General features: G+C 47.8%; 1 protein-coding gene across 3 annotated transcripts; it reads right to left on the minus strand.

Annotated features, from left to right (window-relative positions):
* CCNE2 (cyclin E2) lies at positions 74 to 17322 on the minus strand. Of its 3 annotated transcripts, none has more exons than XM_021387006.1 (12): positions 15779 to 17322; positions 10829 to 10866; positions 10623 to 10737; positions 10389 to 10445; positions 9173 to 9324; positions 6689 to 6824; positions 4959 to 5105; positions 3723 to 3818; positions 3321 to 3455; positions 2464 to 2575; positions 1503 to 1657; positions 74 to 1205 (listed from the first exon to the last, which is right to left on the minus strand). In XM_021387006.1, exons 1-12 carry the CDS (start codon positions 15812 to 15814, stop codon positions 1104 to 1106), a joined length of 1281 nt encoding a protein of 426 aa, XP_021242681.1. In that variant the 5' UTR covers positions 15815 to 17322; the 3' UTR covers positions 74 to 1103. The 3 variants fall into 3 exon arrangements, with proteins under 3 accessions (XP_021242681.1, XP_021242683.1, XP_021242682.1); XM_021387008.1 differs by lacking the exon at positions 15779 to 17322 and adding an exon at positions 12590 to 12668; XM_021387007.1 differs by lacking the exon at positions 15779 to 17322 and adding an exon at positions 12251 to 12317.

The following is a 19457-nucleotide window of genomic DNA, read 5'->3' on the forward strand; positions in this document are numbered from 1 at the left end:
TGAATTCAAGTTTGCAAAGGTGGCGGAGAAGAGGCTGAGTTTAATGAGTTGCTGCTGTAGCGCAGCATCTTGCGCTGCCCAGTGCTGGGAATGGGCCCTACAATGCTTCTGCAGCTGGAAGCATCTTGCCAGAGGGAGGGGGACCACGTTCCAGCTTTCCCTAGACTGTCTCTTCAAGAGGAGCACCTCACATCCAGAGGTAGTGAATATTCCACAAACACAGTAGTTAGTGCTGTTTAGGAACACCGTTGCTTCTTAACACTGTTGGCAGGATTTGAGTGGTTGTAGAGAACCAGAACTGGAAAGGGTAGGAAAAAAAAGTAGCTGCTCATTATATTCTTAGCTGTTGAAAGCTGGTGGCCGAGCCTTATAAAATTTAACAACTCCTTCCTTCAAAGACTGTACTGCATCCAGTTAAGATCACTTCAGCAGCATTGTTCTGTTTGTACTCTTACCTGAGTCAGCGATGCACTGGAACTTAAGACTATGGCAGCCCTAGACAAGTGATACTGACCTCCTGAGGAAACCAAGATTTGAAATAGGGCTGGCATGCCTTAATGTAAGGGCACAGTGGTTTCAGAAATGTAAACTCTTTACTCACTGACCTCTGTAATACTGCACCTGAGCTCATAAGCTGACTAACTTACAGGCAGTAAGCTCCTAGCGAAAAGAAAGGTCAAGAAGAGGTAATACATACATGCTGGCACCAAGGTCTCATGTATGGCTATCCCACGTGAAAGCACACTGACACGTAACTTGAGTGGACAAACACTGCCATTCGGCCATTACAAAACATATTCCTGAAATTCATAAGTTAGGAATGTTCAGAGAGTTGAACTATGTAAGTCACGTTTGAGAAGGGACTCAAGTAGTCCACGTTCCTGTGATGACATGGGGAGGGATGCTTGGTCTAAATTCTTTAATCAAGTCTCAAGGAAGATGCTGCTATCATTTTCCATCCACTGCTCTTTTTGATGCATCCCTTACTGCTCCAGTCTTGAATAGCAGTAGAGAGCCTTAAAGTGAGTCACCTTTAGTGTGGTCTTGTTCTGAAGCACCTACTCTTGTTTCTGAAACTGTTCATAAGGATTGCTGTCCATATTTCATTTCTTCTCTGTACTTTTGGGAGGAGTTATTATTCCTGCCGTTGACACAGGTGATAACTGACCCGGGGCAGTAGACGCTACTCCACTGTTAACTTCTTCCTGCATAGGGGTGAAGAAGATGGTTAATACCCCATGCAACTCTATTTAGCTTTACCAGCATTGGGCAGCTTTTTGCTCATGCTGCTAGCACAATTCAGGTACTCCAAAGAGTACCATCTTTTAAACACCAGTAATTCTCACTCGACTTTTTGCTCACAGCTGATGAGAGCGCATGCACAAAGCCAGAACCACACGGTGAGGCACACTGACCCCGCTGGCTCAGCAGGCAGCTCCCTGGAGAACCTTTGGCACCTCGGGAGAAGGGCTGCCTAAAGCACAGATCTGCAAGCCACCTACCAGCATGTCCAAGTAGTTTGTGTGTGTTTGGATATTGTGGCAGTCTTCTACTGCAACCTTCTTGAAGTTCTTCAGTTTCACAGAGACTTTTCTTGCCACGTTCACAAAAGGAACCATCCACTCTACGCATTCTGAAATGCTGTCCCAGTCTAAGCCTACAGGATAAAACACAGCGATACATTTGTAAATCCTGAAGGAGTTGTACGTTCTCCTAGCTAGAATCCCTCAAGGGTCAGCAATTTAAAATAGATAATGCTGTAGGTAAGAATCCATCCTCCCAGAAATCCCCACTATTTCCTTGCACTTGTTACCTAAACCTGTTGCAGCAAAGGACGTGACCACAAGCCCAAACAAAGCAGCTCTGTGGCCATGACGGTTTCTGTTGCTCACCAGGACATTAAAGTAGCAGTTTACCCTACTGTGACTTTTTCAGCTTGAGTGGGATTTTTGGTTCACGCTCCAAAACAAACACGCAGAGTAGCGCTGCCTTTAAGACACCTCATGCAACATGCAGCGCTGAGCTTGGCCAGGTGGGTTGCTCTTTGTAAGGGAGACTTGTGGGAATGGGCCCAAAGGCTGAGTGCCACTGACAGCCAAGGATGCCTGGCTACAAACTGTATTTTGGGAAACAAAACTGCCAAACAGTGTACTGCTGTTCTGACAAACAGTCACAATCCATAGAGGGGCAGTACCGGCCCAAAAAGCAAGCAAGGAACAATCTACTCAAGTTTCCTTAGCTAACACAGTGCTTCTGAAAGAGCTTCCTTCTCTTTCAAACAGTGGTAGGAAGGAAACAAAGGCAGGGGGGTTAAGAGAAAAAAAAAAAGCAGCCCCACAGAAGAACAATCTGTCAGTATCCGTGCAGAGCTTTTGCAGTCATTAACCAGCATGCCCTTGGTAACACCAGGCAGGGAACAGCAGTCACTGCCTACCAAGACCAAGATACACAACTGCTTCTTACCTGAAGCTTTCTTAACTACTTCAATTGAGGTATAGTGGCAGAGTGCAGCAGCAGCTAGTGTTCTGTACTGGAAGTCTAAAGAATTCACATCCAGAATACACAGGTCTAAGAGCTGAGGAAACAGAGTTGAGGACATAGTGTTACGAATTACAACAAGATGCTTTTATATGATCCTATCCGAGAAACCTCTCTACCTATGCTCACAGTTTACGGTCTGCAGTATCACTGTGCTTTTTAGAATCAACTGCATGCATCTAGTTTATTTCTAGTACCAATGGCAGTTAAAGCAGGTCTCACACTTAGAAACCAGTGATGCGCACGACAGTGTTCTCTTACAAATTTAAGTACACCTTTCAGCTCTGGGCAGAGCTCCAGGAAGGTATTATCTTAAATTAAGAAGCTGTAGAATAGCTCACTGAATTAACAGCTTGACTGACTCATTGGTAAGCATCTCTGAGGCTGGACCGGTGTACGCTGAAATTGAACCACAGTGGTTCAAAGTAGAGTGAAAACACTGCTCATCCTGCATTCTAGGGCAGAAACACAGAAACTGTTACAGCTAATACAGGGAAAAACAGCTAACTGGGCTCTCTGGCTGCTGTTTGCAGAACACTGCAGTGAGGAACTATTTATTTTAAACGTACAAAAAGTCTTAGTATGTGAGAGCAGGGAGGCAGGAGACACCTGGCTGCTACTCCTCAAAACTTGGATGAAACTGTCTGGTAGAGTCCAACTTGCACATTCATTGACAAAGTAACAGGTGAGGTGAAACAAGAAAGCCTTCTGTAGTGGCTTTTGGGGGAACACCATCAGCCATAACCACTCTGAACAGCACTTTCCTATAGTTCGTTAGCTACCTGTGCTATCTGGATGAATTTTTCCTGAGAATACTGAGGTAGAAGCACTTTCGGAACGTCCTTCAGAGCATCCACTTGAAGATAGAGGTTCAGCCAAGAGATGATTGTCACGGGACAGAGTTCCCATTTTAAAGCCTGGAAGCATTAAACAAACATGTAAGCGCCTTAAACCAAGCAAAGATTGTTCTGGGCTCTGATCTTCCCCCACCCCATACTTCCCCTTTTGAGTTAGCTCAGTTTATTGCACAGATTCCCAGCAGATTCTTGAGGTCATACACACTTCTAAGGACAAGTATTCATTTTAGATCACATCCCTTGTACTTTTTGAAGAAAGGGATGTTAAAGCACAACGTTCACCTGGAGCAAGATTTCAGCTGGGTCTTGCAAACAACAACTTATTACCTTTAACATAATGAGTTCCATTCTTACAATGTCGTCTTCACTGCAAGCACCATCAGTGACATAAGCAAATTCCTGTATTTTAGGAGCGTAGATTTCCTTTAAAAGGAGGAAGGAAAAAAAAAATTAGAAGATGGAGCTTGATACTGGCAGATACTTTTCAGAGCGTATTGAAATATTAACTTTTCTTACGCTAAAACTTTTTTCTTGCTACATAGAGTGACTTGAAACTTGCACAAGAGGAGATGCTCAAAACAAGTAGGTTATATGCTGTATAACATGACAAATTTACCACAACCTTTTTAGCTTTGAGGGAAATAAATGCTGACAGAACCATCAGAAGAACCTTTCTTTAGAACCGCTTCCTACTCAGCCATCCCATCTGCTGTAAAAGAAGAAGAACCATCCCACTTTTGGAGCACACCGCTCTGGTAGAGAACACTCTGCAGTGCGGGTTAGGCACCATGTCAGTTAGTGCTGATGTGGCCATGTGGATAAAACAGCTAGAAAAAAGAAGACCGAAAATCCCACTGCCAACATAGCTGGCAGAATCCATGGTGTCAATAGTTAAAAAAAAGAATGCAGTCAGCCTACTCATGCCAGTCTTAGCCACATCTGGGTAGGTGCATAGGTATCTGCCAGCAGAATGGCTTGAAGCTCACCACCTCGCTTTACAAACAGCAGTTTAATCAAAGGGGTTTCCAAGTACCAAAACTTAACATCCCAAATTTGCCTCTCAGTTTAGCCAACCACGTGCTACAGTGTTTTCAGGAGGCATACAGAAGCAGGGTCTTAGCTCACAGCTGTAGCCAGCAAAATAACGCATTGTCATTGTTGCCCTGATTACATTATCTCTGAAATGAAAAGCTCCCCCACATGGGTTTAATGGGACATCAGCTGTATAGGCTTGGTTTTCTTCAAGTCCCACACCCATCCCTGAGGTGGTTTGCCAGCCGGTGTAAATTTGAAAAGACAAAGGAGCACAAACCTGCTCCTAGATACCTGCATCACTCTGAAGTGGAGATGGTCTCCCTCCCCGCTGCTGAGGAGAGGGAGGACAAAGACCACACTCTAAGAGGTTCACATACACACAGCTGGAGAGAAAAGTGTCCCCTTCTGACCTTCAGTGCTGTACACACACTGAGTTTAAAAGACTCAGATAGAAGAAATAAATGTGTTACCGCTATCTTTTTAGTTGTTCTAAATGGAATCTCTCTTCCCTGTAAAAGAGCTGCTTACCTCAAGTTTGGAGGCAATGAACAATGAGGTAATTCCTATCAGTTGAAGCATGCTCTTGTTAATGTTCTTCTGCGTCAGCATGAATCTATCGAAGAAGTCTTGAGCTAGGTAGAAAGTTTCCCTGTGGAGTGCATACACCTCACATACCTACAACAAATAGAAAAAAAGTAGTCTTCGTTATAAAACTCATGTATGCACATTGGAGTATTCCAGTCAAACGCAGTACACAAATATCATCTTTTTCATATACAAACTATCACTAATCTAGATGTTTCAAGGAGGTGTTTGTTAGTGGGGGGGAGGGGGGGAAGCAGCAAAAAAATATTTCCCTGCTTTCTAATCTACAGACAGCAGGAAAAATACTGAAGAAATAGATGCCAAGATGCAATTTTCCTGCCTCACTACCTTATTTCACTTGGATACTAAGGCAGAATAAAATCTCACTACCTCCAGCTACTTCATGAGAAGGCTGCAAGCCTGTTTGTGGATTGCATCTCTTCCTGACCTTTGGGAATGCAACCAGTATTGGCCAAGCATCAGTAATAGAACTTGGCCACTTTAAGTGTTATCACCGAAGTGATGTTAGAGAAGACAATGTCAGGAGCTCCTGGAGAATTCCAAGTGATTTTACTTCAGTGTGGCAAGTAGAAATACTGAGCTGGTATGTCAATGCCAGTAATGTCAACGTGAACACTTTTTTTTTTTTTAAACTGACAATTTCCTAGCAGTTCAAGACTAAAAATAAAAAAATCACAGCCAATCCAGGGGTGCTATGCCAACTACATGTTAAAGGAATTAGTGAAGTACGCAACTGGAATTGTTTCTGTATTCACACCGTATCTGAAAACTGCACATCCCTTCCCCTGAAATCCCCTATTAGCACTGTTCAACCAGGCAGCGAGTGCCACTGTAACATTTGCTTCATTGGAGCACTTGGCATCATGGAACTGACGAACCTGCAAGATCCCTCTGACTGGTGAGCAAGAGCTACGTGAGTAAAAGGTTGCTTTTGGCAGCGGTGACCGAATATTCTGCAATACAGAGTGTTCTTGGAAACTCCTCCTGAACATAGCTCTCTATTTACAACACTAGTACTCCTTCACGTCGGGTTGGCTGCCAGAATGAGAGCCTCCATTTTGTTTGACAGCTGGACTAGTCTGAAGTACAGTAATTAGACTGAAGAGGTTTACAAATAAATCATTCCTACTTCAAGCAAGAACGCATCTACATCAAGAGCCTTCAGATGCTAGCCACTAACACTCTTTCTTCATAAGATACAACTAAATATTTACTAATAAGTCAGAAAAAAGTAGTGTAGGGACATCTGAAGGCTCCTGATGTAGCCAGGGTGACAACTCAAGTCCTCAATACAAGCACAGATGCCTACAGAGCTCCTATTTAGAATGTACCTGAACTCTGAAGTGACCTGCTTACAGCTACCCCACTCCAGGTGCCTCAGAACTACATTCCCCCCCTTCCACGGCAGTTATGTGGCACAGTAAGAACCAACATTCAGCACTATTGCTCGCTGCCCTCTTTTGGCAGCTTCACTGCCTCCTCACAGGGACTACTGAGAGCAGTTTACCCAATGGATCAGAAGCAGCAACTTGCAACAACCTTGTCTGGGCATTTATTGTACATTTTGCTATCAAACCTTTTACATAAAAGCTCTGTTTTCATCTCCCCGCCTCACAGGGGTAACACAGTGCAAAGTAACACAAAGCACACACCTCTAGAAGCCAGTCCAACAGTATCGACCTCATGTGCGGCTGCAAACTCGAGTGCAGCGATGTGAAGTGTTTGCAGTGAGCGTATCGGTTCTCCTTCTTCAGGATGTTGAGCCAGACATCTTTGGAATTCCCCCAGCTATGGAATAAAGTTACAAATCATTGTCAGTACACATACACCTTCACAAAGGGAGCATAAAAGCGTTATTTATTGTTTGTAAATATTCAGCGCACAAAAAGATCCTTACAGTAATTAGAAAACTGCAGGCATGCTTTGAACACACAACATAATCACGACAGCAGCTTGTCAGGATCATCGGAGAGTTCAGTTCTATAGAACAGCCAGTAAAACTGAGTAGGTACATCCTGAAGTTGCACATACAACCATAAAGGGATTCCCATTTTGCTCAGGTGGCCATTAAGGCACGTAGCTCAGCCACTTGAAAGCTTGGCTTCCCAGGGGGCAAGGAAGAAAACACACACAACAAAGAAATACACCACTGCCTAAGAAACACGATGCACACAAAGTTACCCATTTTAGTTTTGGAAAAATTATTTGCAGCTGGTGTTTAGAAAAATGGGAAAGGACCAATGAGTGACTAACAGCATGACTAATCTACCTTAAGGCTCAGAAACATGCTACTGCAATAAATATTAGGTTCTTCTTTACTACTAACAATTTATCAGCAGTCAAGCCTACTTGGCAGGAAAATGCCTATATAATAAACATGATTTGGTTTTAATTTGGAACTATTGTTATTATGAATTAATGTGTTTTTTTTTTTTAAAAAAAAAACATTTCTCACCCTACAGTTATTAAGGAGGACGGCAGATTAACCAACATAATGCCAATTTTCCCTGACATTTTTGGAGTTAAATACCTTTCCCCAAGCAGGAATGGAGAAAAATTAAGCAGACCTCATCATCACTATTGCTTAAAACTAACTCAGATCAGTTCTACCCTGCTGCCATAAGCAGTAAGTTGGAGACATTTGCTTGTTCAATGCGCAAGTCTCTCAGTGAGCAGCCATCAAGTCTTTTGTCATCTTTCTGCAGCAGTTCATAGAATCACAGAATGGCCTGGGTTGAAAAGGACCTCAAAGATCATCGAGTTTCAACCCCCCTGCTGAGTGCAGGGTCACCAACTAGTAGACCAGGCTGCCCAGAGCCACATCCAGCCTGGCCTTGAATGCCTCCGGGGATGGGGCATCCACAACCTCCTTGGGCAACCTGTTCCAGTTAGGACTGTATGAAGAAGGCAGCAGAGAGTAAGTGATCCTCTCATTTGGTTAACCAGAATAAACAGAGCTCAGCTTTACTAGATACTGACTGACATGAGGTAAACATCAAGGATGAAACACTTTGTGTGGAAATCTGCATCTGAACATATCTTTGGCATCCAGCAATTCCCAGCAACTTGCTAACGGAGTACATGATAACTCTTCAGCGCGCTAGGCTTCCCAGCACTTACAGAAATGGGATTTGCCAAATACAGATAAGAGTATATTGCTCTTTAAATCACAGTCCAGCAATACACAGCAGGCATAGGAGCAATGCTGAGAAACTGAGCTTGAAGCTCAGTGAGAGACATGGCACTGAGGCAAAATGCACGCACTATGCAGCATCTCCCAGTTCCAGTCAAGTTTTGATCATAGCACGAAGACATGGCATATCTAGACAGGTTCTCTTAAAGAAACTGCTTCACAGTCCCATTTTGACCTTTTGCATTTGGTTATTCCCCCAAACACTTCAGCAGTGGTTTTCCATAACACACTGCAGTGTGCTTTTTCCATTAATGCTGGGCTGACACAAACAGCAACCAGGACACTTACCTAACATACACAAATGTTGGGATTTCCCAATTGTGAACTGCCATCTACTCAGCTAACCTATCCCTTTGCAAAGGGAAACCATCTCTGTCAGCTTACTCGTAGTATACTAACAGATGCTTACAGCATACTAACAAATGTTTTACAAGAGAAACTCTGCTCTTCTGGGTGATCACCCTTTCCTCTTCAGCGATGTCTTCATAACGTATATGTAACTTCTGCAGCACTGTTCACTAAACTAGAAGACTGAAAGTGCGACTGCACCAAGTACACTGCTACCAGTACAGCAGGTTGGTGTATTTCTACTTTTAAGTTCTTAAGCTTTGTTCAGTATTTTGGCCACTTTATTGGTTGCCCAGTTTCAATAGCACTGGCAGAAGCTGAGTTGTAACCACTGCACGCCTTTCAGCCACTGATAGGCTCCAGTGCTAAGTTACAAAAGGATGGCTACAACAGACAAAAGTGCTCTGTCTGGTATGTTTATGTGTGTGGGGGGAAAAAAAAACATCAGGATTGGTGCTTTTCTGGATATTGACCTGTTTGTGGGACGAAGAGACAAGCAGAGCACTGTCCACTAATGTGCAATACAAAACCAGATATAACTACAGTAGTTCAGCACATGTGATAAAACAGCGACTGCTGCATATGGTCAACTTACGTGAGTTCAGGCAAAGGTGATGGATTTATGAAGAGGTTTCTGAACCTGTATTTTTTGAATCTTGAGAAGTCAGTGGTTACCGATTCTTTGTGAGGCGTTTCAATGATGATGCAAGGCGAGATGCCTCCTGTTATTGTGGGTGGCCAGCAACTCTGCAACACAAACAAGTTGCCTTCTGAATGATGGTTTTACTATGACAGCAAGAGACTATAGTAACAACACTGTATGTAACATGCATCAAGTTCCTTGGACAAAACCTTTTGTAGCCAAGAGACAGAACACATATAAAGAAACAAACTTGACAAAACCAAGGGAACTCAGCTCTGAGAAGAAAACTATCTTGGGTTGATGAACACACACAGTCCATCCATTACATGAGCTCTACCGTTACAGTACATACAGAATAGGTTTTTACTACAACTAAGAAGCAGGACATTAGGTTGCAAGTCCTATCTACTTATCTATGCAGAGGGAAAAGAAAGGAGAGGGTGGAGGTTCTACTGTCTTAGGGGAAGTTCAGCAACTTGTTATCTTCCAAGTACTCCAGGGAGGAGCCACCCATCTTGGCTCCAAAGCTAGATACCCCCCCCAGCAAACAGCAGCTGTGAACTATCTCTCAGCTTGCCAACACCAAATTTGCAATGACTTAAAAGGAGAGGAGTCTGAAGTCATTTCATGCAGAAAGCTTCAGAGAAAGAAGTCTAGCTTACTTCAGCTAAGTCTGCATGTTGTTTCAGTGTTATTTATTTGGTTGTACACGATACCTCCTTACCTGTATTGGTTAAGCGCATGAAGCATACGCAATGCTGTAATGGCTGACAGCCTTCAACATGGTGACAACTGAGCTTTATGGTCTGTGGAATTAGGGAGATCCCTTTCTCAAAGAATGACAACACCTGCCTTTGAACACAGGAACATTTCCTACAGAGCTTCTTCTCAAGGCAAAGTACATACAGTTTCCTTAGCGTACAAAACCTCAAAACCTATTTGGCCAGACAGAAGTATCTAGGAGTGAATTTAGTTCAGAAACCCTTTGTAAAAAGTAAAAAAAAAAAAAAAAAATGCATAAAGAGATGCTAAGGTGCAGAGCTCACATACTGTCCACATCTGAAGGAAGGAACTTCCCCTTTTCTAGCATGGAATGCGTGAATTCACACCCATCTTAACCAGACAGATTCCCTCACCTAGTCTGAACCAGTATTCAGGACCGACTTACCTTAATTTCATATTGATGTTTTTTGGCAATTTTTCCATCTTCTTTCTTCTTAATCTCCTGATAAGAAAACCACACATTAGTAGGCTGACAATGACCAGCACACTCATCTCTAAAGGTACAGAAAGCTGTTGCTACTCCTGCCCCATTTTTCAGCTCTGCAGAGGGAAGGTTTCTCCCATCCCAGCAACCAGAATAACGTGCAATATTAAACTCTGAGTTATCCAAACGGCTCACCTCTGCTGTTCTCCTTTTCCTGGTCTGGAGATGCTCTGGTGCCTGCAGCTCACGTGGAGTCTCTTCTTGGCACAGCAGTGGCGGCTGCTGCTGCTGCTTGGCCTGCAGTCGGCTGCTGCACAGGGCAGACACACTCAGTGTTAAGATCACAGCAGCCGGGAAATGAGCAAAGGGCAGGTTGGTATCTCACAGTGCTGACAGCTTACCTGCGTCTTGACATCTTTGGGCGGTAAGATCTCTCTACCTGGACCAAAGGAATAACAGCAGGGTTAACGTATCTTCTGAAAGTTAGCCGCTTTGTGCCCTGGGACAGAACAACCACGTCGCTTTCTGCGATGCGTGGCTCACACAACCAAAGCAGAAGGGCACCGTTATTTGACTGGTGCAAGGCACACCTTGCACGGGATCCCTGTGGTACACAAGCACACGCACCCCTGGTTCCCCCCAGCAGGTCGCTCAGGAGATGGGAGCTCCCTTACACTGCTCGGCTCTAAACCCCCCTACCTGGGCTCGTTTAGTTGGATGGGGGGGAGGGAAGCAGCCAAACGACCTTCCCCCTGTGAGAGGGCACTGAGGGGGCACCAAGGGTCGTCTGCACACACACACACACGCCGAGGGGGAGATCCCTCCCGCCACCCCCACCTGCCGGGCCGGGCCGGGCCGGGCCGCCCGCGCTGCTGCCGTCCCTTAGCGCCGGTTCCGCGCCAATTTGCAGAGCGGGGAGGAGGAGGAGGAGGAGGAGAAGGCGGCGGCCTCTCAGCGCCGCGCCTCGGCCGGCCCCGGGGCGAGCGGGGCTCAGGCGGGGCTGAGGAGGTGGGGGGGGGAAAGGAACGCTGCCCGCGCCCAGGGTCCCTGCAGGAGGCGCCGAGCTCCCCCAGGCGGGGGCTGCACGGGGTCTGGGGGCTGCAGGGGGTATCGGGGCGGCGGGACCTCCACCCCCCCGCCTCTCCTGTCGCTCCCGCCTCGGTGCGCGCCGGGCTCCCTCCAAAACGCGGGAGGGGTTCCGGGACAGCACCGCCGCCTCACGGGGAGCCCGCGCTCGCGGGGACACCCCACCCCAGCAGGGACGTTTCCCTCAGGGGGACACCCGCGGGCGGGTAGGGGGAACGCGTCCCTCGGGATGGACGGGGACGGCACAGGGAGCCGAGACCTCGCCCTGGGGGACGCGGCGGCCCCGGCGCGCCGCGGGGTGCGGGCGGGCGGCAAACGGGGTCAGCGCGCCAACAGCGCTCCCCGCCCCCACCAGCGCCGGGCGGGCAGCGCGCCGGGACGGGCTCCCGCCGAGCGCGGGGCTGAGCGGGGCGCTGCGGGCTCGGATGGGCGCCGCAGCTCCCCCTCAGCCGCTCTCCCTCCAAAACGGCGTCCGGGCGCGCATCCCGCCCGCCGCTCCCGCCCGCGCCTCCGCAGCGCCCGCGGGGCTGAGAGCCCCACAGCCCCATATCGATCCGCGCAGCCCCGCGCAGATCCGCGCAGCCCCAGCGCCGTACCGCTGCCGGTGCCCCCAGTACCCTATCCCCCCATCCCCCGATTCCCTCGTCCCCGCTACACACTCCGCCGGCACCGCCATGGCCGAACCCCGCACCGAAAACTCCTTCCCGCCCGCTGCCCCCCGCGGTTCCCCCGCGCACCTCTACCGCCGCTGCCGCCCGGGCCGCGCTGCTCCACTGCCGCCGGCGCCAAGCCGCTATATAGCGCGGCCCGCGCTCGCGCTGCGCATGTGCGAGGGCGGCAGACAGCTCCCCCGCCCCGCGCCCGCGCCCCGCTGCCCCAGCACCGCCCCTCGGCCGCGGCGCCCACCCCGGCCCGGCGGGCACCCAGCGGCCGCCGACCCCGAGCACCCCCGGGGGCCGCCCGCCTCCGTTCCCTCCGTGGAGGCGACTCGAGGGCGCGGCGGGCGGGGAGAGCCGCTCTGCCGCCGCCGCCGCCGAATACCGCTCCGCCCGCCGTCCCCGTTTCCACGCACGTACCCCCGCCGCTCCGCGCCGCCATCCCACGCTGCCGCCCCGCTCCCGCAGGGACTCGCTCTGCCGGGCTGCCCCACGCGCCGCGCACGCCGCGCACCCGGCGAAGCCCAGCCCCGGGGCGGAGCCGCCGCCTCCCGCCCGCCAATGGCAGCCCGCCTCGCTGCGGCAACGTGCGGCGGCGGCGGAATGTAAACACGCGCCTCTCTCCGCTCCCGCCGCCGTCTGAGGGCGGGGCCAGGCCGTCCTGTCAGCGGGCGCGGATCCGTCTGTCAGCGCCCCGCGGCCCTCGCCATCTGCCCGGCGCCCCGTCAGAGGGCAGCGGTCGCCCACCCCGCCGGGGCGATCCTCATCCCCGGCGCTCCGGCCGCCGCGAACACGGCGGTGCTGAGGGGACAGAGCCTCCCCTTGGTTCTGCGCGGCCTCCGCTGGGGCACCGCCTCTCCCTCCTGCTTCTCCACACGTCTGAGCACCAGGAAGTTGATCAAACCGAGAAAAGGGCCTCTCCTTAGTTCACAAAAGAATTACCCCCGAAAGCGGCTTTGAGCCAGGTCCCCGTGGAAGCAGCACAGCTCCGCCTGGGGCAGCGCATACTCCTGCCCAGGGACACCCACACCCCTCATGCAGACCACCTCCAGAAACTGTGGCAGCAGCCCAGCAGGGCCATCCCTTGTGAGAGGACAAAGGGGAACAGCTTCAAGCTATAAAAGGGGAAATTTAGGTTAGATGTTAAGAAGTTATTCACTCAGAGGGTGGTGAAGCCCTGGCATGGGCTTCCCAGAGAAGCCGTAGACGTCCCATCCCTGGAGGTGCTCAAGGCCAGGTTGCGTGGGCCCTGTGCAGCCTGAGCTGGTGGGCGGCAGCCCTGTCCATGGCAGGGGCTGGGGGATGGATGACATTTAAGGTCCCTTCCAACACAAACCATTCTGCAATTTTGTGACGCCCCCCCCCAGGCAGACTGAAACCTACCTCCCCTGCAAACCAGTTCCAAGCAAGGACTTCACTGCAGTTAAACAACAAAAAAGCCACCCTTTTCTTCATTCTTAAAAGGAGGCTCTGCAGGAAGGCTGGCCATCAGCATGGGGCTGTGCATGGATATTTTGCAGATAGGAGAGACAACAGAGTAAACACGTGAAGAAATGCCCCAGCTGCCTTCAAGCGAATCCACCTTGTCATCATTTTCTTCACTTCTGCTTTTTCTTTTCCCAAGTGTAATGCTACTAAAGAGTAAACACATCTGTGTGAGCAATTAGCCACAATAACCCGGTTTTAGCGCTTGCCTTCTCCTCACTTTGCCATTTTACAAGAGGAAAGGCAGTGCCATCCACCACATGCAAAGACATGGCAACGTCACCAACAGGTCTAAGTGACCTTAGCAGGCGTCAGGTTCAGGCAGCAAGGGTTGTCTCCTATCTGCTGGTGCTCCCAGCTCCTGGCAGCACAGGGACAATGGTTTCTGCAGACTTCCAGCAGAGCTGCATGCATGACAGCAGCACGAGGTGGATGTTGAGCTGCCCAGCCACCCCAGCTCTGCAAAATGTCCATTCCCATTCTTATTACAAAGGAAGTCTTCTCTTCATGGCTCAGAAGGCATTAAAAAAAAAAATCACTCTAATCTGTTCAGGCCTGTTGAGACTTAGAGACAATCTTTGTCAACTGTGTTGAGCTAGTTTAGGCCTACCATGAACAGGTCACAGCCCACAGACAGCAATGACCGCCACTTGCTTTCCCACACCTTTCACTACGAGCTGCTGCACATTGCGTCCCACCATATTTCTGGTTTTGGTCTTGTCCTGTAAGCAGACTCAAGCTCTGCCAGCATCTTCTTCCCAAAAGTTTGAGCAGTGCAGGAAATAAAAACAAAAGAACAGAAGTGCGTAATAAAACCCTGCTGCAGAAAAATGAAATTATGACTCAAATGCAAGATAATGTGCTGAACTTTTGATGTGGCAACAAAACTGAAGTGACTTAGTTCACAATGAGATAATTTCCAAAGGAGTTGAGGCATAGGACATCCTCTTTCACTACGTGCATGCCTCTTTAAGGGAGATGAGCTCACATGAGCAAATAACTTTTATGCTTATTGAAACACACTGCACTTACCAGGGAGTATTTGTCCTCAACATTGCATGAGGTATTGGCCTCTGTATTCCGATCTTGTTGCAATAACCATTTCACCATGGCTGTTTGCTTGTGCTGCCAGACTTTGTTTCCGAGTCACATCTGCATTGTCTAAGTTATCCAATAACTCAGTTAAAGGAAAGGCTCGAACAAGGGTGCGTGTGGAAGAACTAGGCAGTTCATAAGAGTTTTAAGTCTGTTTATTACAGGGTGGCTCCAACTGCCTAGCCTAAGCCAAGCACCCCTCATAGAAGGAATCCTTTAGCAGGGAGTGATATCCTTCCCTAAATGAAATGAATTCCTTCTGTTGAACACCATAGGATAACTTGAAACCCAAAGGTTTCAAAATCCTTGATCCTGCAAAGTTCTGCTGTTTTCTTCATTTCAGAGATTTATTTTAAAACATGAACCGATCTAAGAAACATCAAGGATTTTTTTTTCTTTTTTTTTTTGACCTTACAAAACTGACTTTTTTTTCCCTAGATTTCAAGAGAAGGCATTAGACTTATATTTTGCTTTCACTGAATTTTTAATAACAGAAAGAGTAAACCCTGTAGCTGTATGCATGTGAATGTGTATAAGGCCAAAGCCAGCAACAGAAAACACAAACAATAAACTATTATGCATAAGCAGCCCCTCTGACAATCAGATTAGTTCACAACCACCACCTCTAGGAGCTACTGTTCTAACAAGAGAAAGATCAGGAGTAGTTTAACAGTTCCCTTACAACTTGCAGAGACAGATCTACAACAATATAGCACAATACAATGTTGAATTTTCTTTTCCTCTTGATTTTATTTTTCAATACACATTCAATCTCCTCTAAGGACAGCATCTCTGCAGTGTGAAATAGCACCTGCAACCTATAGGCAAACATTAAGTCTGTCTCTACTAACCCCTGCATTTGATCTCCTGTCTGCAGCTCAGAGAAATAACAAGCCCCACTGGGCTGTAAGCATGATGCCTTTGGGACAAGGAGCTATGAATACAGGGAGGGGGAAGGGGATCTCTGATCATTAGAACACAAGCTTGACAATAACACAACACTTTCTTATCAAAATAGATTATCCTTACCACACAACCTTGCAGGCCACAGAAGCAAACCCTCATCTCCCTGGCTCAGCCCCCAAGCTACTAGTGGATACAGCTCCTCATCCAAGTGACTCACATCACCTGGCCATGTCTACAGCTGGGCCCTGCACTGAGAGCTTTACCTCCCAGGCATGCAAAGCGAAGGGTGTTTGCTGCTGGTGCCCCAGCTCCCAAGCACTGTAGCAAAAGCCTTTTTAATTCCAGGGGACTAAGGCTTTACTAATGATTCTCCATAGCCCTGGCCCTGACTTAGTCATAGAGCAGTAGCTCCAAGACGGTATTTTCATGGAGAAGAGGGCTGGCTGAGGCACCAAACTTTATGAACACGCTGCTAAGTCTCAGCTCAGTCCTATTTATTCTAAGAACAGCTTATTGTGAGCATGCCATAGTCACACCAGGCCACATTAAGAATTATTGCTCATTAAGAAGTCTGAACCCTACTAGTATGTATCACTCAGTTGTGGAGGTGATAATATTTTGTGGTTACCAACGCGCACAAAAAGACTTCAGAGAGACAAATAAATCGGATACTGAACAACTCAACCAGGAAACAGCGTGGAATACTTCCATCAGTGTTCATTTTCAGAGAACGGTGTCACAGCTTCATCGGAGATGTGCAAGGATTTGTACGTTCAGAAAGGTGAGAACTTCAGTCAATATGGTTTTATTAATGTGGCTCTACATAAACATTTTTGGTTTTGCACAGAGATCCTAAAAAAACCAACAAAAAAAAAAAAACAGTAGTTAATGACATTTTGGAAAATGTCCAACTTTATTTGAAAAGCTGCATTAGGTCTGCACTGAGCACCCACAAGAAGACCACTGTCAGTGTCACTACATTTGGTTACCTGCATGGATATGATCACACAGTGCAATGGGTCAAACTTTACTCTGTACAAGCTGCACGGCTCTCAGCATACGCTCACTGCTTTGATAGACAGGACCCAAAATCTACACTTGAAAATGAAAGTTTTCCCTCACTTTATCCTTGGGGAAGACAGATGTTTTGTAGAGGAAATTCTGTTTTGTCATCTCCAGTTAAACAGACCACTTTGTTCCCCAGTTTGTTCCAGTTTAAGTACTGGACAGCTGCAAGTGACAGAGCCGTGCTATTTGAAGTTACTAGTACACTTGATAGAACACAAGTGGGAAGCAGGTTGAGGGAAGTGATCCTCCCCCTATCTTGTGCCCTGGTGAGGCTGCATCTGGAGCACTGTGTTCAGATCTGGGCTCCTCAGCTCAAGACAGAGAAGTACCGGGAAGTCCAGTGCGGGGCCACAGAGATTATGAGGGGCCTGGAGCATCTCCCTTGTGAGGAAAGGCTGAGATACATGGGGCTGCTCAGCATGGAGAAGAGAAGGCTGAGAGGGGATCTTATCAGTGCTTGTAAATATCTACAGGGTGGGAGCCAAGTGGATGGGGGCCAGGCTCTTTTCAGTGGTGCCCAGCGACAGGACAAGGGACAATGGGCACAAAATGAAACATACAAAGATCCATGTGAACATTTGGAAAAAAATATTTACTTAAAGGATGACAGAGCACTGAAACAGGCTGCTCAGAGAGGTTGTGGTGTCTCCGTCTCTGGAGATATTCAAAATGCACCTGGATGCCTTCCTGTGTAATTTACTGTAGGGAACTGCTGTAGCAGGGGGTTGGACTGGATGGTCTCCAGAGGTCTCTTCCAACCCCTATGATTCTGTGATCTTTCTGGCTCCTTCCTGGACTGTTTCCAGCACGTCCACATCTCCCTTGTGCTGGGGAGCTCTGCATTGGACACAGCACTCAGATGCATCTCTGCCAACCTGATGGCTCTGTTCTTCCTAGTGCAGCCCGGGAGGCTTTTAGCTTTTGAGACCACGAGGGTGCACTGCTGGCTCATAGTCATCTTGACATCCACCACTCTCAGTGACTTTTTTGCAAAGGTGATTTCCAGCCACTTGGCCCCAGTATGTACCGATGTCAGTGGCACTTTTTCCCCAGATGTAGGACTTTGCATTTCCTCCTGCTGAACTTTGTGATGTTCCTGCCAGCTCATTTTTCCTGCTTGTCAAGATCATTCTGAATGGTAGCACAGGTGCATCCAACAGCTCTTCCTACTCTCTGCAAGCCTACCGATGGCACATTCCATTCCAACAGCCAGGTCAATTCATGAAGATGTTTACCAGTATAGGTAAATCATAGAATATCCTGAGTCGGAAGGGACCCACAAGGATCATCGAGTCCAGCTCCTGGCTTCACACAGGACCATCCAAAGATCAAATCCCATGTTTGAGATCATAGTCCAAATGCTTCTTGAACTGTGGCAGTCCCTGTGCCATGGTCAGTATAAATACCTTGGGTACACCAGTAGTTAACAGCCTCTAGCTAGACTTGGTGTCACTGTATGCAACTTTTTGAGCTCAACAATTCTGATTGTCCCACAGTTCCCAAGTGTTTTTTTTTTTTTTTTAACTTTCTTGAACACAGGCACAATACTTAATTTGTTCCCATGCTCAGGAACCCTGTTCACTGCCATAACCATTGAAAGATTGAGAGGGTCCTCACAATACCATTAGATAGTCAATGATTGTTATTAGTTATGGATGCATCCTATAGATTTATGTTCCATTTCTTGAAGCACTCTTTTACTCGATCCTTCTCAACCAAGCATCAGCCTTCCCTTTGCTCTAGATTTTCCCACTAACCTCAGAAGCCCATGATTCCCAAAGACTGGTTTTACCATTAGATAATAGGGCAAAGAACGCATGGCATTCAGCCTTCTCTATGCCCTTTGACACGAGGTCTCCTGTCCCACTTAGAAGCAGTTCTATATTTTCCCTAATCTTTTTTTTTGCAGGTGGTGTATCTGTAGAAGCCCCTTATTGCCTTCCCGAGTGTCATGTTTCCGGCCATGATACAGAGCCTTTGCTAGACACAGTTGCAGATGGCTTAGCTTTCTTAACCTCATCCCTGCACATCTGCACAGGGTCTTTATATGCTTCACACATTATTTATCCTTACCTCTACCTCTTAAATGGTAATCATAGCCTTCCAGTACCTACAAGATGCAGACTTGTCACAGCTGTTCAGGGCAGGTCAAGGAAACACAGTGAGTTGAGAGTCAAAACGAGGCTCATAGAAAGGCCTTCCCTGGGCCCTAATTACAAACGTCAAGCACCAGGACAAGTTTCCTAGAGGTTGTGCAGTCTCCATCCTTGGAGTTTTCCAGACAGGACATGACTAAGCCCTGGACAGCCTGGTCTGATCTCAGAGGTAGCTTCGCTGTCCTGAGGCAAAAGCCCCATCACTGGTGGAAGGCAGTGGGGGCATCAGCATTCATCAGCTAATGGGCAGACAACAATTGGATACAACTACAACTAGATTTGTTAATAACTTCCTGAAGGTATCAAGCCTGTGTGACGAAAGTTGTGTATCTGGATACCAGCTTTCCTGCCCTGTGTGCTTTAGGTAGTAACGTGCACTTACTTTCTATCCTATTTGCTTGCACTTTGGCACGCTCATCAGGAGGGAGAGCAGATGGCAGAGACACAAGGTATCCCTTAGACCGCGTATTATCACTTGACCAAATAATGCAACAACGCCCAGAGGAACCTTTGTACTTTTGGGATTTTGCTATATACTGTACTGAGTACATGTCTACCACACCCCAATGGGATACCTG

The sequence above is a fragment of the Numida meleagris genome, chromosome 2, assembly GCF_002078875.1.
Source record: "Numida meleagris isolate 19003 breed g44 Domestic line chromosome 2, NumMel1.0, whole genome shotgun sequence".
NCBI lineage: Eukaryota > Metazoa > Chordata > Aves > Galliformes > Numididae > Numida > Numida meleagris.